The 23976-nt window shown below is 40.4% G+C and overlaps 2 protein-coding genes across 2 annotated transcripts in view; both read left to right on the forward strand.

The window, feature by feature from the left end:
* pin4 (protein (peptidylprolyl cis/trans isomerase) NIMA-interacting, 4 (parvulin)) overlaps nt 1–23976 on the forward strand; it is a 66981-nt gene that overhangs the window by 10723 nt on the left and 32282 nt on the right. The window lies entirely within an intron of this gene.
* LOC146717379 (homeobox protein MSX-2-like) lies at nt 297–3606 on the forward strand. Its single transcript, XM_085475222.1, has 2 exons — nt 297–2163; nt 2719–3606. Exons 1-2 carry the CDS (start codon nt 1860–1862, stop codon nt 3153–3155), a joined length of 741 nt encoding a protein of 246 aa, XP_085331348.1. The 5' UTR covers nt 297–1859; the 3' UTR covers nt 3156–3606.

Here is a 23976-nt window from a genome sequence, read left to right on the forward strand (position 1 = left end):
TACTATTTCTGTAATTTTAACTAAAATACTCTAGATGATTTTTGTGTATGGTTTAATTGAAGTTGCGAAGTGTTCACATAGGATATGCCAGCAGTTGGCTATCAAATGCTCCTTCAATTACATATATTAGCCTAACAGGGCTGTTGTCCCGCCTTAAAGTGCATGGCCCTCTGTCCTCCTGTTTTATTATTTATTAGAAACATGCGTGCAAATGCATGGTTTTTTAATCATTTAGAATTTTAAACACTATTGTAGTTTTATCAGTTTTATGTGTCCCGCTTTTAATATAAAATATGATGGTATGTGATGATGTTTCTCACCATTATTCACCTATACCCTTCTTGATTACCAAAAGTCTAACAGTTCTGTTTGATTTTCAAATATAAGCTCACACCCAGTTACCCGTGCACATTATAAACCTGTAGGTAGGGAATCGGTAGAAAAGCACTGTAATGACAGAGAGGCTCCTTTGTTAAGATGCACGTGCGTATTACAGGAGACTAAGCTCGTGCTGTGTGAGCACTTTGCTTCACATGGAGAGTAACTGTGTTGTGGAGCTGGGGAGCTGAGACCCTGATGCCACTGTAATCCTGATGATTACAGAGAGCACACATTCTCTGTGAGGGCTGATCACAGAGCACTGGACACAGCAGCACACACCAGTCACTTCACAGGAGGTCTTTGCGATGTGTGGACATGTGTCTGTGAGGGAGAGACAGACAGAGAGAGCTAGAGTATGCAGCAAGCACATTCATCTTGCATGAAGTTAGGTGTGTGTCACTTTTTTGTGTCACTTGTAAAACCCATGCACTGCGCTGGTATTCTTCACTGAGTGGCTAGAGGCTGCATTTAGGAACGCCGTTACTTCTCGTGATGTTTCCTAATACTTTGGAGCCCTACAGGTATGAGCTTCAAACAGGCACGAGACACCTCTGTCTCCATCCACACAGCAGAGACTGGGACTAATCGCAGCGGGCGCCACACACCTCAGGAAGGTAGCAATTTTCCATCATTACCGTTAAATCCTGCTTAAAAGAACCGGATTCCACAGGCCTAATTACAAGGTGTTAATAATAACAATGTAATGACAGTCATTTTAAAGCCTGCCCAAAACCATAATCCATCGCCCAACTGACTCTCACATTTAAGTGTGTAACTGCTGTGTGATGTCTGAATTTTGAAAGCACCATGATTGTTATTGATTGCCATTGTGATTACTCCAACAGTCGGTGTGGCAGGGTCTGCGCGTTGGGGCTTGAATTAGGAGCATCGTCAGCTTTTGTCAAATGGAAATGCAGCTCTACAGACAGACGCTGATGCTTGAAGACACGGCAAGCCAATCTACCAGCCTAATTGCTGTACGGGACAGAGCTTAGCAGCCAGGGAATCGATTTACATATATTAGTAAGGTTTTGTATTCGGCCTCTGTCTCATTTAAAATGATTCTGCATTAATTCAAGACATCAAGCATGACTATGTGCAAGCTTTTTCAATGTTAACTAAGGGTATGCAGTTTGCAGAGTGAAAGAAATACAGCCAGGAAACAATCTTCCACCATGGTAATTACTGCTAAATGAGGCTGATGCGAAGCTGACCTGCTGTCTGGTTAGGGGTGTGGCAGAGTGCCCTAAACACAACGTCCAATCACAAGTCTTCCCCCAAACCCTGGGATCAAGACTCATCATTGGCTGAAAGTCCCAAATGCACGCCAGACTTTTTCCAGCACTAACTCTGTCAGCTTTGTGACAGCTTAAGAGAAGCTACTCCAGATTCCTCTCTGACCGGTCTCATTCTGGGACCAGAAAAGTGTCTTATGGATTGTACTTAAATTCTAATACTGAAAAGAAAGAGAAGAAAAAATGTCTGCGTCTGGGGACTCAAGAAATGAGTTTTCCACAGAAGAGGATGCAGGATCAACGCAGCTGAAGCTCGGGCGCATGGCACAAACATCCTGTCTTCCCTTCAGCGTTGAAGCTCTCATGTCGGAGACGAGGCCGCTGGCTGTGACCAGCAAAGAAAAGGGAAATTATGATTTGAAGGAGGATGAGGCGCAGCGGACAGATGAGTGCACACAAAACTTAATATCTATTAAATCAGAGCCACTGGAACAACAGGAATTTCCCTCTTGGATATCCAGCTCCATTAAGATGTCTACTCCCCCACGTAAGTCATTTTCCAATCCAGTTTTATTACTAGTTAGTGGTTCAGTTTTGAATCAGGGTTTTTTTTTTTTAAATCAGGGTCTTCGAGTACTGTAAGTCATCCAGTTTAAACTTTTGTAATGCAAATGTGTAAAGTTGGAGGAAAAGTCCCACAGCTGGCTTCAAGTTCATAATTTTAAGAAAGAGTTTTTATGCATAATTAATACTGAATCAATAGACAAATCAAACATTTTTGACAGAACAAGAAGGAGTAATAAAAAGAGAAATATATTGATTTGTTTTTAAGAATTTTGCATAATGATTTTTCTACTCACCAGTTTCACATTGTTTAAAGATAATCATCTTGCATTATTTAAAATTTTAGATAGTGGTAAATACTCTAAGAAGCAGGATACAGGAGAAGCGTGGCTTTTCCATCAGTATTGCTGTCCATTAATTTTCTGATCATTACTTTTCCTGTTTAGTCATTTGGTGTTAAACCACTGAAAAGGAAAGAATTAAAGGTCTGTTTGCTTTGACAGCTGATTTAGTTTCATGTTTTCCATATATCCTGTAGGGCAGCTTAGTCCGACAGTCTGCTCATTGAGGAAGCACAAAACCAACCGTAAGCCTCGTACTCCCTTTACCACAATGCAGCTTCTGGCCCTGGAGAGGAAATTTCGTCAGAAGCAGTACCTGTCCATCGCCGAGCGGGCCGAGTTCTCCTCCTCACTGTCCCTGTCCGAGACCCAAGTCAAGATCTGGTTTCAGAATCGACGGGCCAAAGCCAAGAGGCTTCAGGAGGCTGAAGTAGAGAAACTCAAACTAGCAGCTGGTGTAGGCTCCAAAGCTGTCTTCTACCCAGGATACTCATCCTTGGGTTTTCCCCTGCACGCTGGTTCGGCAGGGCTCTATGGACTGGGCTACTCATACGGCCGCACCCCTGTTCTCCCTGCTGCACATCTGGCTATGTACGCCTCACAGGTCGGCTACAGCCTTTTCCACCTCTCCTGAGACGAAAAAGAAATATACAGACAGATTGTGCTAAAAGGGATGACAAGAGTGTATCATTAAATCATGCACCTTATGCAAAACTTGTTTGCATGTGACCTGAAGTGGACTTTAAGCTTCATTGTTTGTCTTAAGAAGGATTTACAAGTGTTCTGCTATTTGCAAAAGACTATGGAAGGATACAGCATCCCGAAGGTCCCTCTTTGCCATTTGCAAACATAATACCAGAATACATATTGTTCAGATTGTCTTTTCTGCCCTTTTTCTAAAGTGTTTCTCACTTGTTACCCTTCAACATGCAGGGATATTTCACTGCACCTTTAAATCATTGAATACTCAAGTCACACATATTTATTTGTAATAGTTTTAGAGTCACATACTTGATGTTACATATCTTCATTTTCATTAGTTAATATTTTATGTATATGATATTAAATTGAGATCCTTAGCACGCCCCCTCGTTTGCTGTATTTATTTGTAGCCTGCATACAACACAAGGTAGAATTGGTAACCTGGTGCGGTTACTTTAATGCAGTTGTCTGCTTCTTTTGATGTGGTCTTCTGTTCATACCCAAATTGTGTTTAGTTCTTTGTTTGGTGGCCCATCTGCTTCTGAAATTCAGTGGCCTCCTTTTGTTTACCACACATGCAGGAAGAGGCTCTTTTCTTCTCATCTCGTTTAACACGCCTCATATGCTTTCTTCTACAGAAATGTTAAGGTCAGTGCAAAATATAACGTATTTCAACTGCAATTACACAAAAATAACATTTCCCTCGATGATTTCCTTCCCCTATTCTGAATGCATTGTGAGCTCTACCGTCTAACTAATACTGTCTTTGTTTCCCAGAAAGTCGTCATTATATCATTATTTCTTTTTCTCACTTATGCTGTTTTGGGTGTAAATTATCTTGTAAAAAGATCAATGCGTTACGAGAGATTTTAACTTTTGATCATAAATGGTTCAGTTCCATTCTGGATGAAAGTGATCCTAGCTGCTTTATTGCTATAGAGAGGCATCATAAACTTCAACTTTTGGCAAGAATTTGGAGCATTTAGCGTCTTTATTTGGGCCTAAAAGCAGTGCTGTAATCTTAAATCCCTAAAATGTGTTATGTCTTGTGCTCTTTTGCTGTTTGGGCTCCAAACTATTATGCAAGGAAAAATATGCTTTTTATTTTTTTTTAACAATATCTTGAATTTCTGCATTTATTTTTCAGGGACTCTTTGATATAAGAAACTTGTGTGTGACCAATCAAACAAACTACTCAAGCTATTCACTTTACCAATGTGCTTCAGGGATTTGCACTTCAAAAATGAAAGCACGGCATAAAAACTACAGCTGCCAGCTAATCTCTAACATTAAGAATAATGAAGTAGCAATTTCTATACATGGGTGGATATACAGCGGGGTGGTCCAAGGGAAGAGGTGTTGCACTCTTTAATGAATATTTATTCAGCCAAATTTCCCCCTAAAGATGAGAAATTATATAAACAAAAATGAATGCTTTCAGCAAATAGCACGTCTCACATTGTCTTAATTGTAAACATGTGTTTTCATATTGCTCTTGGATCTCACAGAGGTAGAGATTTATTTGCTTGATGTGAGCCTTATTTTTAAACTGTATACTTTAAACGAACTCTCTCTGTGAACTTTCTAACACAGCATTATAGCAGGCTGTCCCTTTGCAGTCTGTAGTTTAATTGTGCTTGTCTCAGAGTTCTGACTCCAAAACTCTGTGAAATTATATGTGCAGACTCAGTGATAACAGAACGGGGCATTACATGGTCTCTCTGTCTCTGTGCCTCTTTCCTTCACCAAACTTGGAGAAGTCTTGTTACCATTAGCACATATTTCACAGTCCATTTGCTTCCCTCCATTTTGAAATTAAACCCAGCATTAAGCTGATAGGAAGGCCCTTAATAGCGTTGACTGGCCACAGTCTCCAGTTTCAAATGTTTTCAGTGTGAAACTTAGGCAGAAGGAATTATCACAGCCCATTTGAGATCAGATAAAGAAACAGAGACGTTATGTTTTATAATGAATAGATACATTAACAGTAATCATTATAAACACCAAATGTAAATGAAAATCGCCACAAGATAGATGTGCAAATTTGACAAAGCATGATGTTATTTTCATGGAAATGTGCCTTGAGGGTTATTTACATTCTTACAAAGCTAATTTGAGTTTCTTGGGTAATTAGCGAGGGCTCGGGTCATATAGTCTTTCTAATATCCTCAGCCAAGAGAGCAAAGGGTCAAACACTTCACATGTTAAAACAATACTCACATATTTATATATGCATTGAACTTTTCACCGAAATACTCTTTTTTTTTGTATTAGAAATTTAAAGGAACCTACATTTACAATTGCTTTAACCCACCGCTGTCAGTTTTACCCTTCATAGTTTACATTTAAGTGTGTTTGGAAGACTTTTTTTTAGAGTCGGTATGAATAAGAGAATATGAATACAAGGGACACATTTGACAACCAAACAACCAATAACTCTGATGATGCACTGGTAGACAAACAAGACCATAACCTCTAAAGGTCTGCATATTGCTTTTAATTACTTAATATTTTTGTGAAGTAAAATCTATTGGCCAGCATCCCCCTGAGACCCAGTATATTCACTATGTTTAACACTATGTTCTTTCAGTTTAACAAAACAAGTTAAATTGAAAGAACCTCTTTGAATTTGTCTTCCAATTTCAATTCTTTTACATATCAGGACATATAAAATTAAGCCAAAACGCAGAAGCGGTTTGGGAAACAGTTAATACAGCTTCCATAGAAATGAAGATGGTGAGTAGCACTTGATTAAATGATCATCAACAAGTGTGAGTGCCTATTTATACAATGCCAAAGAGAAAAGACCTCAGCAATGATCTTTAAGAAGTATGGCTCGTTTGGAAGGATTGCCAGAAGAAAGCCTTTCGTGGTGGGGGGAAAAACAAATGGCAAGACTTCTGAAAAATATGTTCAAGCAATGTTTGGACAGATTAGACTAAAGTGTACAAGTTTGGCCATAATGCACAGCTCCATGTGTGGCAAAACCCAAACAAAGCATATCAGCACAAACATCTCGTATCAACTGTCAGGCACGATCTTGTCTTACTGCCACAGGATCTCCGTACCTTACAGTTATTGAGTCAACCATGAGCTCCTTTGTATACCAAAGTGTTCTAGAGTCAAATGTGAGGCCATCTGTCTGATAGCTGATGAAGCGCGAGCTGATTTGATGAGCTCAAGCACAGGAAGAATTCTACTGCATGGCTGAAATGGCTGAACCAGAGAAGAATCAGGGTGTTGCAATGGCCCAGTGAAAGTCCAGACCTCAGCCTGACTGATATTGTGTGGCACTACTCTAAGAGAGCTTTGCATAAACCTGCCCACAAACATCAATGAACTGAAACAGCGATTTATGGAGTAATGGACCCAAATATCTCCACGGTGATGTGAAAGACTGATAAAGTCAGACAGAAAACACTTACTCCAAGGTAATGCTGCCAAAGGTGGTTCTACATGTTATTAAATCGTGCTGCTTCTGAACTTTGGCTTAATCTTTCATAAGAAGTAATGACATGGTGTGGTGTGCCATCTGTTATTTCTCATCTGAGGTTGTATTTAAGAAGTTTAGATCCTGGTAAGATCTAAATGATTGATCACGATTAAGTAAAACCTTAGGACTATCAACAAACAACACCTTGACTGTGTCAGCAAGTCACTGCATACAATAGGTGTTGTTACTTGAACCTAATATTCTTGCAGCTCTGCCAGAAATCCACTAGGTGTAGCAGCTTTCCATCTATTGCTGCTCATTGAAACCAACAACACCAAACAGTCCTTCTGATTCTAATAACAATATCAGTAAATTCATTCTCGGCATTTAGGATAATTTTTAATAGTTTTGGTTGATGACAAATCTTCTTGGATAGAAAATGGCATGTTATGTAACTGCTGTTAGATAATGTCTTTTTAATTCATCATGAGTAACCTGGTAAATAAAAGATGAAACTCTTCTGTGTTGTTCCACTGTGTCTTTAGTAAAATGCACAAGTTTGGGCTTTGGGGATTTCTAGAGTTCAGTGTGGCAATCCTTTTAACTGCATCACTGTTGAATTGGATCTGCTCACACAGAGTGAGATTTAATTTGATTGAGAATAAGTGGCCTTCCCCTCCACACTTTTATTTTGACAGATATAAGCAGTAATAGGCATTTGTCTAATTATACCTATTAAGCAGGTCCAGTACGGTGCAAAAAGTCTTTAGCCATCCGTCACTTCTTTAACTTTTGTTACTAAGGAGGTATTTTAAAAAATAATAATAATAATAATTCAAAGGTCTTTATCAGCAGTTCTTTAGGATTTCTGAAGGTCTTTAAAACTGTTTGGACTTTCGGCTGATTTTTCTTTGTAACTGACCATTTTCAGAGGAATGTATTTGTTTTTTTGTTTAAGTCACTTAGCACTACCCTATGAATGATTCATGCATAAAAAGGCACCTAACTGTTGTGTCTGCACATAGGAGATGACTTAGCAAAGACGACTTAGCAAAGAACCAATCTGATTTTGTAAAATCGTTTTTTTACCAGCAATCTGTCAAAAAAAGAAAAACACATAATGTGTTCCCATTTATTTAGCTGAATCTAAGAAAAATGCCAACAATAACAGTTTGACAGGCACAAAATATCATTCTTATACCAAAAAGATGATCCTCAAAAAGCTATTAGCTGAAACCTTGCCATATCTTGGCAGTGTCTGCAGTGTGTGCTCAAAAGATTTTGAAAACTGGAAAGGGGAGGACAGAAACAGAAGTGGCAGGCCTAAAGAGCTATATATAGCAAAAGAACAGTATCTGTTACTTATATCCTTAAGAAATAGGAAAAATCCAGCAAAGACTTGACACAGAACCCAAGAGATGCATGTAGTTGATCCATCCATTGTTTGCAGAAGGCTCATCAGAAAAGGTCTTGGTGGCTGTCAAGAAGCCATTCTAAAGGAAGGGAAACAGGGAGAAAAGGCTGAGGTAGTAGTATAAGTAATATAAAAGGAAGGTATATTACAACAATCTCATGACAGAGAATGGAACAAAAGGTAGCAGACATCCAAAGAAGAGCTTTCAAGAAGCCCAGAGAACTATTCCTAAAGATGTCTGTGAAGGTTCTCAGTCATCCAGGTCATCGTAGTCAAAGGAGCTTGCAAAGAAAAGCGTCTGGACTTCTATAAGTTGCTTGAAGACGTTTCACCTCTCATCCGAGAAGCTTCTTCAGTTCTAAGGTGAAATGGTGGAGAGTCCCAGATATAAACCTAGTGGGAGTAACCCCCCACAGAGGGACAAAAGGACCCCCTGATGATCCTCTAATCGCCTGAGCCAAGGTGTGAAACTGGGCGTGGGTCCCAATCAGCCAGAGTTTCGGGTGAGCCCAGTTTCACACCTTGGCTCAGGCGATTAGAGGATCATCAGGGGGTCCTTTTGTCCCTCTGTGGGGGGTTACTCCCACTAGGTTTATATCTGGGACTCTCCACCATTTCACCTTAGAACTGAAGAAGCTTCTCGGATGAGAGGTGAAACGTCTTCAAGCAACTTAAAGAAGTCCAGACGCTTTTCTTTGCAAGCTCCTTTGACTATTCCTAAAGACTAACTAAAGAAATTAGATGGAAGTGGCCTAAGAGACTTCAGGATGTGTTAAAGAATAAAGGTGGTCACACCAAATATTGTTAGAATTGTATAATGTATGCATGTTTTTGCCTTATTATATATCAATTTATGTTTGCACGTTTCAGTAAATTGCTGCACCTATTTCCCATTTTTTCTAGAAAAATATAAAGAAATGAGGGGTAGCTAAAGACTTTGGCACAGTACTGTATTAAACATGGCTGCAAATTTGGTAAAAATCTGTTTTAGGCTAAATGAAGCAGTAAGATCCATTCCTTAAAAAAAAAAGAAACCTTAATTTGGCATTTCTCCCTGCATCTCTCCTCTGCTGTCTTTGCCTGTATGGCAAACTGAAATCCAAGATCAACATTTTAAGATTCAGCTGCGCACTCAATCCTGGTATACAGTGCTTGCTTCACTGCACACGAGAAAAACACACAAATGTAAGGATCACTTCTCAGGAAGGAAGCAGAAATGTGAGCTATGACAAACATAAGAGGGGTGGGATGGAGGGGAGAGAGTGTGGTGATAATTTTTGATTTTGGTACAAACCTTGCAGGTCAGGGGAGTTAAAAGCATAGCTTGGTGTCCCTAAGTCTTAGGGACACCAAGCTCTTAGGGTCTTCATGTGAAGTATGAGCTCTTAGGGCCTAAGAGCTCAGTACGCTTCATGTGAAAAAAACACAAGCAAACCAAGAAAACATTTCACCAATTTGACAACACGTGGAGCATTTAAAAAGAAAATAGAGATAGCACAGTGTAGCACAGACTGACACTAAACAGAGACGGACACGGTTAAGGTATGACTGTCGGTGACTCATGCAGCTACTGACACTGATCACATGATGTCTTTCTGTATTTTCAGTGCATTCCTATATCTGGTTGTGTTGTTTCACTTGAATACTTTGCGGGTGTTGTCAAATCCCTGAATATTTTTGATCCTGTTTTGTGTATTTTTATCAGTTTTCTTTAAAAGTTGGGGTGCATGCACTCAGAGTCACCGCACACTGGCACTTGTATTGTTCAAAGTGCAGTGAAAGACATGACATGCTTTTATCTTGTCTTCAAAGCTTGCAGGCAGGTGTTTCCCTGAACAACCCCGCTCTATCCTCCATCTTTGCCGTTCACTCTTAGGTTCTCATCTGCGTCTCTGAACACTTTTTTGTCCTCTGCTTTACTGCCTCCTTTTCTTTTTCAGTCCTGGTGTACGATGATGCAGTCATTGTGTAATTAGACTCCCATTCACTTGCACAAACTGTGGCTTAGATAAACTAACAAGTTCAGAAGTTCTTTATCAGTGGAACTTGATCTTAACTAAAACACACAAACACACACAGAGGCAGACCTTGTCCTATCCTTCCAGTAATTCCACCTCTAGCACTTTGTGTCTTTTGTTTCGTTCTTTCAGCTGGTTTTCAAGAGATATCGCCCCCAAGCAGGTTTGGCCAAACAGGATGACCTATTTAAACATAAAGGAACACCTAAAAGCTTTGGCTTTAAGGTTATAAGACAGAAAGCTTCTCATGGGTTATGACTGTTTTTGTGACGATCTGGGGCATACAACAAGACAACCTAAAAAGTAATTAAAAATGAGACAAAAAAAACCCTCTAGGATATTCTTTTTATATATATTCAACTTAACCTTAAACATATTCCTTTTTTCACCTTGGAGCTTTTTTTCTCTGCTGCTGTGCATTTTTTTCCCAGGTTATCGTTGCTCTTTCCCTCCTTATAAAGCAGCAGCCTGATGTTTTGTGTCCTGACACTGTTTCGTGTAGGTCTTCTGCTTTCAAGCCCCAGCTCTCTTTTGAAGCACTGAGGTGAACAAAGCTGGAATCAGCACTACAGTTGTTGACCTTTGTAAAGAAAGAACAGCACAACCTTTCGTATTTGTTACAGTTTCGCATCGTATTCGCACATAGATTACAAAGTGTTTTTCTCCTCATTTATTTCACTGTAAGCCTACGACATGCTGTGCGTCTAAGATTAGATTATTTTGTTTCCTCTGAAGTAACTCTTGCAGATAGGACACACTAATGTCAACTGAATTAGCATCTCCCAGTGACATCCAGACATTGCCCCGTGGGAGGTTTGTACCCCGTGTCTGAGCCTTTTTAGAGCAGTGACATCTTTAGCCTTCACCATTGTCTGTGTTTCCTCACAGATCTGTCTCTCCTTGCTGTCTCCTGAGATCCTGTGACTCATAAATCTTCCCCACGGGCTCTATTGTACTAAAGGAGGCCTAGTTGCCCATCTCTTTGTGATAACTTAGTAACGCACTAGGTGTCATGACATACACAGAAACACAAAGGCTGGTTTACATATATTTAATGGTAATTATGGATAAGGGCGAGCTAGGTAGTAACTTTTTACTCTGTTTTGACTTTTGATTAAAGCAGGGATGCACATATGGCCAACCGTGACCTCTTTGACTCCTCTTTCTGTGAGTCATCAGATATCTACACAGAAGAAAAATATTTTAGCAATTACAACAGCAGTTTTTTACATGATGGAGAAATGCAGCTGTAGTAAATAAATGGAATCTATTAGTGTGGCTCTTTGAGCTTAAACTGTATGTGTAAAAATGTTCTGGTAGCAAAGTTTTTATTCAGTTTCTGTGGACCAACAGTAAAAAATAGACATTTCTATATTAGATCATCATTTAAATACTAATCTGTTAATAAGTTACTTTTGTGCAATATGAATGGGAATTGGGGAGTCTTTATCAGTAGGAAAAGCTCTTTAAAGCTTATGAAAATATGTCCAAAATCTATGTCCTCCTTCATATTTTCCAGTGGGCTGGGTTGGAGTCTTTGGCGTGCCAATTCTGGCTTATGGGCCAGAAAGAATAAGCCCTTATGGTTAAAACATATTTCTCAGCTAGATAACAATGAAATTAAATCAAGCTTTTAAATGTACATAATGTTCACTAATGTAAGGGTTCACATGAACAAATCTGACTTTGATTTTTGGTAATATATATATATATATAAAAAAAAAAAACACCCAGCACGCCCCTGCGGGCGGTTTATCCTTCAAGCTCGGGTCCTCTACCAGAGGCCTGGGAGCTTGAGGGTCCTGCGCAGTATCTTAGCTGTTCCCAGGACTGCGCTCTTCTGGACAGAGATCTCCGATGTTATTCCCGGGATCTGCTGGAGCCACTCGCCTAGCTTGGGAGTCACCGCACCTAGTGCTCCGATTACCACGGGGACCACCATTACCTTCACCCTCCACATCCTCTCGAGCTCTTCTCTGAGCCCTTGGTATTTCTCCAGCTTCTCGTGTTCCTTCTTCCTGATATTGCTGTCATTCGGAACCGCTACATCGATCACTACGGCCGTCTTCTTCTGTTTGTCTGCCACCACTATGTCCGGTTGGTTAGCCACCACCATTTTGTCCGTCTGTATCTGGAAGTCCCACAGGATCTTAGCTCGGTCATTCTCCACCACCCTTGGGGGCATCTCCCATTTTGACCTCGGGACTTCCAGGTTATACTCGGCACAGATGTTCCTGTACACTATGCCGGCCACTTGGTTATGGCGTTCCATGTATGCCTTGCCTGCTAGCATCTTGCACCCTGCTGTTATGTGCTGGATTGTCTCTGGGGCATCTTTACACAGCCTGCACCTGGGGTCTTGCCTGGTGTGATAGACCCCAGCCTCTATGGATCTTGTACTCAGAGCTTGTTCTTGTGCTGCCATGATTAGTGCCTCTGTGCTGTCTTTCAGTCCAGCTTTGTCCAGCCACTGGTAGGATTTCTGGATATCAGCCACCTCCTCTATCTGCCGGTGGTACATACCGTGCAGGGGCCTGTCCTTCCATGATGGTTCCTCGTCTCCCTCCTCTTTCTTGGGTTTCTGCTGCCTGAGGTATTCACTGAGCACTCGGTCAGTTGGGGCCATCTTCCCAATGTATTCTTGGATGTTTGTTGTCTCATCCTGGACTGTGGTGCTGACACTCACCAGTCCCCGGCCCCCTTCCTTCCGCTTAGCGTACAGCCTCAGGGTGCTGGACTTGGGGTGAAACCCTCCATGCATGGTAAGGAGCTTTCTTGTCTTTATGTCAGTGGCTTCTATCTCCTCCTTTGGCCAGCCTATTACCCCAGCAGGGTACCTGATCACGGGCAGGGCGTACGTGTTGATGGCCCGGATCTTGTTCTTACCATTCAGCTGACTCCTCAGGACTTGCCTGACCCTCTGCAGGTACTTGGTGGTTGCAGCCTTTCTAGCGGCCTCTTCATGGTTCCCATTTGCCTGCGGGATCCCCAGGTACTTGTAACTGTCCTCTATGTCTGCAATGTTGCCTTCTGGTAGTTCAATCCCCTCAGTTCTGACTACCTTCCCTCTCTTTGTTACCATCCGACTACACTTCTCCAGTCCGAACGACATTCCAATGTCATTGCTGTATAGCCTGGTAGTGTGGATCAGTGAATCGATGTCTCGTTCACTCTTGGCATACAGCTTGATGTCATCCATGTACAGGAGGTGGCTGACAACTGCTCCGTTCTGTAGTCGGTATCCGTAGCCAGTCTTGTTAATGATCTCACTGAGGGGGTTCAGGCCTATGCAGAACAGCAGTGGGGACAGAGCATCTCCTTGGTAGATCCCGCACTTGATGGTGACTTGTGCTATGGGCTTGGAGTTGGCCTCTAGTGTTGTACGCCACATCCCCATTGAGTTCCTGATGAAGGCTCTTAGGGTCCCATTGATCTTGTACAATTCTAGGCATTCCAGTATCCAGCTGTGGGGCATTGAGTCATAGGCCTTCTTGTAATCAATCCAGGCAGTGCACAGGTTGGTCAGTCTGGTCTTGCAGTCTCGGCTGACTGTTCTGTCTACCAGTAGCTGGTGTTTTGCGCCTCTGGTATTCTTGCCAATTCCTTTCTGTGTCCCACTCATGTATTGACCCATGTGCCTGTTCATCTTAGCCGATATGATGCCTGACAGGAGCTTCCATGTAGTACTGAGGCAGGTTATTGGTCGGTAGTTGGAGGGGACCGGTCCCTTCTTGGGGTCCTTGGGGATCAGGACCGTCCGACCTTCGGTTAGCAGCATTAGGAACATGCTTTGCAGAGCTGGACAAATACGTAGGTGTGCAGCCAGCCTCAGCCACACTATTAGCAAGGTAGCTGCATCGAGGCAGAAGCATACTCTCCCTGACCTGACATACGACTATGGTGCCCTGGAGCCCTACGTCAGTGCAGAGATCATGCAGCTGCACCACAGCAAGCACCATGCTACATATGGCATATATATATATATATATATATATATATATATATATATATATATATATATATATATATATATATATAAATTTAAAAAAACATGTAACATATAATGTAATTGCAATGAGGTATTTCTGTAGTCTATTGATTACTAGATAGTGGAAAGGGGATGGGATTAAATAAGCTGACGGATTAATGTGCTGAAAAACAAACAAACTGTTTTAGTCTTGCTCCTTCTTCTTGCTCCTTTTATGAACATAAAAGTTATTTGTAGTTGTGTTTGCTCGTTTTCCTTTTGTTTTGCTTTGTTTGTTTGTCTCTTTTAATTCTGTTGTTGTACTTTTTCAACATGTTCAAAATAAAGATTCAATCAATTAATCAATCAATCAAAGAGTTGATAATTTGGGTTTCCATTGTCACCATTTTTTTCTCAACAAATTACACAGCGTACCTGGTAAAGATTTTCAACTGAGACGCAATATGTAATTTAGGCGTTAAGAGTAAAAGGTTTAAAAGGATAGAGAAAAAAGTGAAAAATGTAGAATTCAATTTGAGTGCGTGGCCTAAAATAATTAACTAAAATGTTTTGTAGACTTACATTAAAAAAATAAATACAGATTCAAAAGTCATTCATGAGTCATTCTGTAAGCCTTAGATGGCAGGAGAAGTAAACATAAGGAGATAAGGCTGCCACAGCCATGTCTCTGATGTAATGGTTTTATGGAAACTTCAAAATCCAACTTAGAGTAATTTGGACCATGTGGGCAGTAGTAAAACATCACGAAAGGACTGTGAGTAGTGTGTCCTTGTTTTTTTTTATCTACAATTATTATTAAAAGTGTACACATATGCTAGCTGTAGTCAGGTCACTGGTCAGTCTGGTAGTTCATATAATGAGGCAAGCATGGTTGGGGATTCACATATTGAATTATTGATGGACAGTAGGTGGTCTAAACAGGAGGGGAGACTTCAATCTGGGACAATTAAAGACGACTGATGCAGTCCACAGAAAAACCATTCATCTCCACTTCCTCTCCCCGGTGTTCATACAAACCATTTAAATACAGATGCTTTGTTTATTCTATTCTTTCCGTATAGGAGTCTTATTACATTCTTATTTACACAGTAAGCCCTGACGTGGCTTACAGCAGGTATATGGGTTAAAGTCCCATTTGGTGAGCTGGTGAATTGTTTGGGATTTTCTACTTTATTCTCTGTCATGTTGCTGCTGAATCACAGAACAGATGGCTGAGGTAGTCTCTCCTATGGGAACTTCATTTCACTTCTTAGTAATAATAAAATCATGCTCTTTGGTAGATGCCATCGACATCCTGTTAGCCGTCCTCTCCTGTCTAAATTTATCTTGTAATAAGGTAAATGAAGGTGAGAGAATATCCTGAGTTTTCAGGGGGCTGGAGTGCAATGTGCCATTAAATATTTACGTGAAAGGGTTAAAGCATTTTATGGTACTCGGATAGGACCAAAAGAAAGCTCTGCAATCGTTGTTCCCACAATCCCCCAGCTGTGCCGCTCTCTTTATATGTGTGCGCACATTTGTTTATGCTCGTGTGGTCCCATCTGAACTTTCCAGAGGGTAAAAGAGCCTCCTGCTGCGCTTGACAAGTCCTTTCTTAAAATAGACAAAATTGTGTCCGCTGTCTGCTTCCCTCCTATGGAATTAAAAAAAAAAAAACAGCACAGTTGCACAGCCATCGTACCATCACACTGCAAAAATAAATGTTTGACATGCTTCTATTTCTGGCCCATCTGAGCGAGACTGTGTTTTCCTGACTCTTCTCTTTGGTCATATCTTGTACTCAGTTCATTATTAATCCTGGTGTCTTGATTCAGTCACTGCATAAAATATTGTGTGTTTTAAAAATACTAAGTTAACACAGATACAATAAAAGCCACTTATTTTCTTTCTACGATTAACTCTTTACTTCTTTAGCCCTGTAATTTTCTCTCTTATTATAGACCTTGCCTCAATCTGCTCCCAGTTTCTTCTTTAATTCTCAAACCGTCTTTTCATCTCGTTGTCCTTATCTCCCTCCCCCCGTACTCCTCCTTCTTGTTCTTTCTGTCTCTCTCTTGGGGATGTTTGTTCAGCTTGTCACAGTGCCATCGCTCGAGTGGGATGTCTGTTGCTGAGTGGTCGCCTGTACTGTCCTCCCGCTCTGTTAATCTCCTTTTCACATGCATAGAGCAGGACTTAAAATTTATGCCTGGCATTACATTCATTCGGGTTGTTGTTTTTCATCCCCTTACCTCGCTATTCGTTTTTTGTGTCACATGCATGACAATATATATAATATATATACAACACTCATATTTATATAATTATCATAATAACTTTTTTTGCTCAGCCATTAATTCAGTCATTCCTTTAAAAAATTGTCATTCATATTTCACATTTTATCAGGTAATACATTGACTCTTGAAAACAGTTTAAATAAGCTTTTCCCTTTGCTTTGTGCAGTTCATTATAGAGCTTCATTATAGGCTTTCTTTCCTTTATACATACTTAATTATGATGAATAATAAGGTTATTATTAAGGTTAAGGTTAATAAGGTTTAATACAAAAATTTTAAAATCAAAGCTGACTGCCCCTCCACTTCTCCTTAAGGTTACTATTACAGCTGCTGTAACAGTGACCTTAGTAATGACTAAACTGAACTAAATGTGTGAAATAGTGGAGAACCCCTTTAATTGCCAGCGAAAATCTAAAAACTATAAATAAGAATGGTATGGGTCTAGAGAAATGAAAAAGTTCACAAGAAACTGGTACAATTGATGAAAATGTCAAACTATGCTGTCACTGGTTTTTCGTGTTGCCAGATTAGAGAAACTGTGAATGAAAGCAGAAACTAGTTGCTTTCAAATGAGAGTGCATTTCTCACCACCTCATATGGGGGTTTCACTTATGTGCAAGAGTAACACATTACCCATCTGTGAAACATCTTTTCCTTTTGCAAAAGCAAAACACGTGGTTTCTTTGTCATGTAGACATAGCAAATGACTCAGTGGTTGCTAGCAAAAAACAGCTCATTTTACAAGCAAAATCAGAAGTGATTGTTATCTAGTTGACTTTAGAAACTAAATTTTGAGCTACATCTTATGTAACATTAACTTGCACAGCATTGTCTGTGCATTTGTATCCATCAGGTTGCTTAATGCTTTCATTTAGTTTTGGGTTGGGTTTTTTTGGGGTTTTTTTACTTTTAACTGAAAACGTTAAGATGAGTAAAGCGCTTGAAGTGTGCTTAATGTTCACCACTTGGCATGCACTGTAGTTGGTGCATTACAATGTAACTTCTTTGTGGTCAGTCAAGTCCACGCGTTCAGAAAAAAACAACAAAAACAAAGAAAAATTAGCAGCACACCCATATCCATACAGACCCTCACATACTCATCCTATGACAAAATTTCCATCGTTCGGACACAAGTGGACCCTAGCGTACTTACAGATGCAGAAAGTCTATCCAGCTTACTGGAGCCTAACTACTATAGGGTAAGAGGCAGGGTAAACCCTGGACAGATTACAAGGATCACAGGGCTAACATAGAGAGGGACAGACAACCATTCACACCTGTGTGCAATTTAGAATCACCAATTAACCTAACCCCAATAAATAATAATAATGGATTGCATTTATATAGCGCATTTCGAGACCCTCAAAGCACTTTACAATTCCACTATTCATTCACTCTCACATTCACACACTGGTGGAGGCAAACTACAGTTGTAGCCACAGCTGCCCTGGGGCAGACTGAGAGAAGCGAGGCTGCCATATTGCGCCATCGGCCCCTCTGGCCATCACCAGTAGGCGGTAGGTGAAGTGTGTTGCCCAAGGACACAACGACCGAGACTGTCCGAGCCGGGGCTTCAGGTTACAAGACGAACTGCCAACTCTTTGAGCCACGATCGCCCCAAATGTAGTCAAAGTCTAATCAAGGCTTAAGCATTTATTCAGTCACATACAGAGGTACTGTGGATGGTATTATTATTCAGCGTCATATCTGACTCAGGCAGCAACCTCCGGGGCTGGTGCCAAAAATGGCATTTCCAGGTGAGGCGGTCCTGAGGCGGACTCCAAAAGCTAGTTAATCTCCATGGTTAATCAAGCTTGCTATCATTAGCTGAGGATTTAGCACTCCACTTTTTCTTCCAAATACAATCGCTTCTGGTGTTAGCAAGGCAGCGCAAAAGCAGCCATGTTGCTAACATTGAGGTTCCAGATCGGAACTTCACAAACCAGTGGTTGGTCATTTTGTCTCATGGAGTGACCTCCAGGGGACATGAGCTAAAAAAATAAACTGACCTGATTTGTCCTGACCCAATCCACTATAGAAAGCAGATTTAATGTTGGCTAAAAAACGGCTTATATTGCCTTGCTAGCATATCACAAACTGTCATTGAGGTGGAGAAGGAAACATTGCTGAAGCATATTAAATGAGTAACAAGCCAAAGCAGTGGAAGCTAATCAAATTATACACTGAATAATAAGCTGGGTGCAAATGAGTTTGGAGGGTGAACAGTGTTTTCAGCAGGGATGTTGTCCACTCCAGCCACGCTCTGCAGCTTAGTTGGGGAGAGAAGAGGTGCTGTCTGGCAGAGACAGCTCTAAGTGGAGAAAATGCTATTAATGATGCTAATGTTGATGTTCTTGCTGGTAGGATGCCCCAGAGGTGAATTGTGGTGATGCTAATGCTAATCAGCTAGCTTGTGCAGGAGAAGATGTCTTTTTAAAAAACATCATCAGCTGAATGAGCTGTCAGACACAGAGCAACTGAGTGATTACTGCCAAATCTACTGGGAACTGGGAGATAGTTGCCCTGCTTCATGGGCTTAATGATGGCTGCTGTTTGTCTGGCCTAAATGAGCTAAACAGTGAGCAGTGCTGAATGTGAGAGCTTTGGAGCTGATGACTGCATGTGCTGAGTCATGCTTGTGCTGCTCTCATGCACTTTTGAAAAATATGAAAATGAAATGGTAAGAGTGTTTGTACTCCTTTTATTTACTAAGGCCTGAAGAGAGATTGCTAGAAAGAAGCCAAATAGAGAAAGACATGAGTATGACTATTTTCTTCTGTTATCTGACAGTTTAATATCTTAAAACTTGCTTTGACATCACAGATTTATATGTGATTGATGCGACTACAAAGCCGTGGTGATGGCATTTTGCGGAAAGCATTTTACTAGAATCTGGATTACCTAAAGTATACACCTCTTCACCATCAGCAGCATCAACTAATCTCTGGCTAGGTTTTAGAATAAGCTCAGATGGGATACAGAAACTGAGAATTCCACACTTTTACATACTTAACATTGTTCTGCACATCACTACTCAGACATACATGAGCAGCAGAAAATCAGCAGGACTTCTAAGTACTCATGTTCAGTTTCTTTGTGATACTTGACAGCATATTTGTGCACACCAATATTTTGTTTGTTTGCTTGAAATATATTTCAAGCAAACAAACAAAAACAACCAAACTTGCTTTTGCAAGTTTTTAGGCTTTTTTTGTGTGTGTGAATTCATCGACCAGGGTAAGAAAGTCACGCAGTGTCCTAGTGTAACATTCTACGGTGCAAACAGCATGAACATGGTCCTGAGCCACATAAACACAACCTTTATTTGCCATCTGCCAGATTTTACTCACTTTGTCTTCCACTGTGGTCTGTTTAAAATTTTCTGCCATTCGTGACGCAACACATTTCTTTGCCTTGGATAATTGTAAATTTTCACTCATTTTCAGACCTGTCTTTGTACCTTAGGATATTTTTTTTGTTGATCTACTTCATAGGTGTCAAACTCTGGCCCGCAGCCTGATTACATTTGGCCCGTGAAGCCATACCAAATTACTATTAGAGCTGGCCTACTGGTATTATACAGCTAATATATATATTGTTTAGTATTAAGCTTTGCTTGTTCCATATTCAGTTTTTCAGCAAAACGTGTTTGAGTCCATAAGAAAAGATTCATTCTCATATCTGGAGGAATAAATATATTTCAATAAATATTAACTTTAGCCCGCGACTTTGTTCCAGTTTTGAATTTTGGCCCACTGTGTATTTGAGTTTGACACCCCTGATCTACTTAATACTGACATGATAACCACTCACACATAAAAATGCACATAACTCAAGGCATGAACCAGTGTTGTGTCTACATGTTTGGTGTGGAAAGGGCTTAAGAAATAGGAAAAACTCCACCAAAGACCCGACACAGGACCAGAGAGATGCAACTGGCCCTTCAGCGGATCCATCTACTGTTCATTGAAGTCTCAGCAGAAATGGTCTCAGTGGAAAGGAGTCTGTCAAGAAGCCATTCTTAAGAAAGGGAGAAAGGGCTCATGTAGTGTAGCTTGAAGTGAAGTCATATTACAACAATATCTTGACAGAGAACAGAACAAAAGGCAGCAGATATCCAAAGAAGAGGTCTGAATGTCTTTCAAGAAGGCTAGAGAACTATTCCTGAATTTTACTTAAAAAGAGATTAGAAGAAAGCTTCCCAAAGAGAATTAAGGCTGTACTGAAGAATTAAACATGGTCATATCAAATATTGTTGGAATTGCAAAAAGCCTGTTTTGGCCTTATATACTGTTTGATTTATGTTTACATGTTTTTTTTATAAATCGCAAAATATAATTATAAAAATATAAAGAATACACAGCTTGAGGCTTTTGTACAGTATTGTGCAAAAGTATACTGTACTATGTTTAACCAAACTAGTAGACCAAACTCTTGGTAAGCTGGTTGTTTGCTAAAATTAAACCAGTCTTTTATTGTGCATCCCTCCCTCGCATAAATATTTTTTCTCTTATCTCTTTGAAGTTCTCTGTGTGAGCATTCCTTTCTCTTCGTTCCCTTGGTCCTTTCCCAGTGGTGGGGTCAGAGGGCATGTCCTTTCCACTGGAGCCAGTTAGAGTGACGAATGGTAACACAGTAATGCCAGCGGGTTTGTAGCACGAACAGTAAACAGTGCGAGGGTGGAGGAAGAGAGCGGAGGAGTGTGATAAGAAAGAGAAATGGTGAGCAAGAGCAAAATCAGAAAGATGAATGAAAGGCTTGCCGCAAAGAACGGGCACTAAAGGTCAAAAGATTTGCAGGGCAACCTTTGGCTTAAGCTTATGTATCTATTTTTGAAGAGCAGCCTTTTGCCAAAATCAGACAAGCTTTTTGAATCTGCTGTGCCATTTGCAAAGAGAGCCTCCATCGACCCCGACACAAAGAGAATTTGAGTGGCTGGGTGTGTGTTGTGATTGTGCTGATGCTCTTTCACCTCAAAATAATCGAAAATCATCATAGAACATTGGTGATTTCACCAGCGAGACCAGACGCAGACAAAAAAAAGTTAAAAGGTATTTTTTAACATGCAAAGTGTATTCATGACTTTCAGCATGTAACTGTGTTGATGCACTTTGGCTGCAGCCACCAACACATTTGCTCTCAATCCTGGTGTTGTGCGAGGTATTAAAAATGCATTAGGCTCTAGTGCAATTATAAGAGCTCTGACAGTTTTGAATAATACATATTTAATAGAGAGTGATACAGATTATGGAAAACTGTTTAATAGCATTTTAATTCTCCATCACCTCCCCTGAGGAGGGGAGGTGACAGAGGAATCATTAATGGCATTAAAAATCCACCAGGTGTATCTTTCTTGAAGCAAACAGTATGTGACTACAGGATCCTTCATTATATATGTGACGGCAGTCAGACTGATGACACTTTCTGGTGGGTTATGTGATATTTACACAGCATCCGCTGTGTCTCTTTTTTTTAAGTTGCCATTGCTTGATTCTTACATAAGACTGTCTCCTTGTCCCTTTTTTCTCTCGCTCTCTGTCTCAGTAAATCATTTCCCTAAGGCCAGTCATTAGCATCATCTAAAGTTACCACATCTAACATCCATTTTCTGAAGTGCCAATCCAAAAAGGCAGGATTGCTCTGAGAATATCACAAGTTCCACAGGAGGGAAAGAAAGGGCAGCAAACAGAAATTTTCTGTGTTCGCCGAGTGCACATGACATTGCAAGGACTCTGGGTTGGGCACTGGAGCTAGCAGTTGTAGCACTGCATCACAGACACACATTCCCTCGCACACACACACACACACACACAAACACACTGTCTTGTTGCCACCTCAGCCATCACTCTGAATGATGTCACTCAAATTAATTGCTGTTCCCTTCTCGTGGCACGCTTGAGGAGGTTTCTTAGAGGCAAGGACAGTCCAGAGCCAAGAGAAAGCGGCCTTTAAAGGACAGCTCTGCGTGCGTGTGTGTCTGTGTGTTAGCCCATGAGAGGAAGAGTTTCTCTCACAGTATATAGTTTTTTACATATTTATAATGAGCATTAACTTAATTCAACTGAACGATGTCACTTCTTACACTTGCTGCTTATTGAGAGGGATTTATTGCCCCGTAATTATTTTAATATGGTTGACCAGCAAGACGAAGCAACAGTTCTACAGAAAAATTAATCAAGTTCTGATTTTTACGACGCATCTACAGAGATATTCATTAACATTACCGAACATGAACTTCATGTCAAACCATCTTTGAGTGTGATTTATCTTTTAAGACGACGCAGCAGGCTAATGTGGAACAGAGTGTGTAACTGGGTCTTGCCAAATATAATTTATTTCGTCCTTGTCGTTGCTCTGCTGTCTTTTCACACTTCAACTACTTCAATTTCCCTCGTACTCCCCATTGAAGCATCTGAGTGGATTAGGTTCTTGTCACAGGTAAATCCATAACAGACAGTGGAACCACCGCAAACTAAAATCTACAATCCTCCTTATCCTCTTCTTTTAACAAGGAACTGAAACACGGAGGCGACAAAGGTGCATCGGAATCAAAGTTCTTGTTTAGCCGTTTGGTATTGTTTAAAAATTGATAGAGTGGGAAATGTTGTAATGCAATCAAAGAAAGAAACAAAGCCAACAGTGGGGATAAAGAGGTGCCACAATGGTTGCACTCCTTTATTATGCCAGGCTATTCACAACTTCTGATTAGGCGCTTCACTTTACAAATGATGGCAATACATCACCGGACTGAACAAACACATGAACACCAGGGTTATGTGAGAGTGAAATGTTAGATGTGAAGCGCAGCTGATCCCATTAGGTTTTGCTCTTTGGATGCTGGTGTGAAATTGGCTTTAGGTAATTTGATGTGTGGAGGTCAAGGCTGTGCAGCCACTCTGTCTCTTTATCTCACGCACACACACACACACACACACACACACACACCCTGTGGATTTCATGAAAATGGACAAATATACATTTATAGACATGTGCACTGATGCTTCCACATGCACAAGCAGACATTGCACAGCTGTTTCTTCTGATGGCTTTATACACTTCTGAATGTAACATAACATGTATACAGTAGTAAAACCAATATAACACCTGCATATTCACTCACAACACACTTACAGCTTTTGCTTGTCATGAATTCTCACTCTGGCTAACAGATTAGCGGTAGATCTTAATGATGATGTTCTTTATCTTGTTATGTCTCTGATATTTGCTGGGTCTTATTTTCACAGTTTTGGCCACAACATCTATCAGTCATGATTGATTCTGCCAAGATTTAGATTTGATGGTCAACACCACTCATGTCTGTCAGATGAATTTGTGCCTGTCACCCAAGCAACAACCCCTGGGCCTGAAAAATTAAGGTAATGTTGAATGCAATGGTGGCTAAAGCCTACAGAAACAGAATTATTAGCACAGTGATTGGAAGCAGTAAAAATGCTAACTGGCTTTGTTTAAAGTTTTTTTTTTTTCAAAGCTAAAATCAAAGTTTACTAATACTTCTACAGGTAATTTTCAAAAAAAAAAAAGAAGAAGAAGAAGCTAAAGCTCATTAGCAAACTAAGTCAGCTTTAGCCTACACAAAGAGAAAAATTCACTTAGCAAAAGATTG

The sequence above is a fragment of the Copadichromis virginalis genome, linkage group LG2 (genome assembly GCF_057382275.1).
Source record: "Copadichromis virginalis isolate Kocher_CV1m ecotype Utaka linkage group LG2, C_Virginalis_male_GT1.1, whole genome shotgun sequence".
NCBI lineage: Eukaryota > Metazoa > Chordata > Actinopteri > Cichliformes > Cichlidae > Copadichromis > Copadichromis virginalis.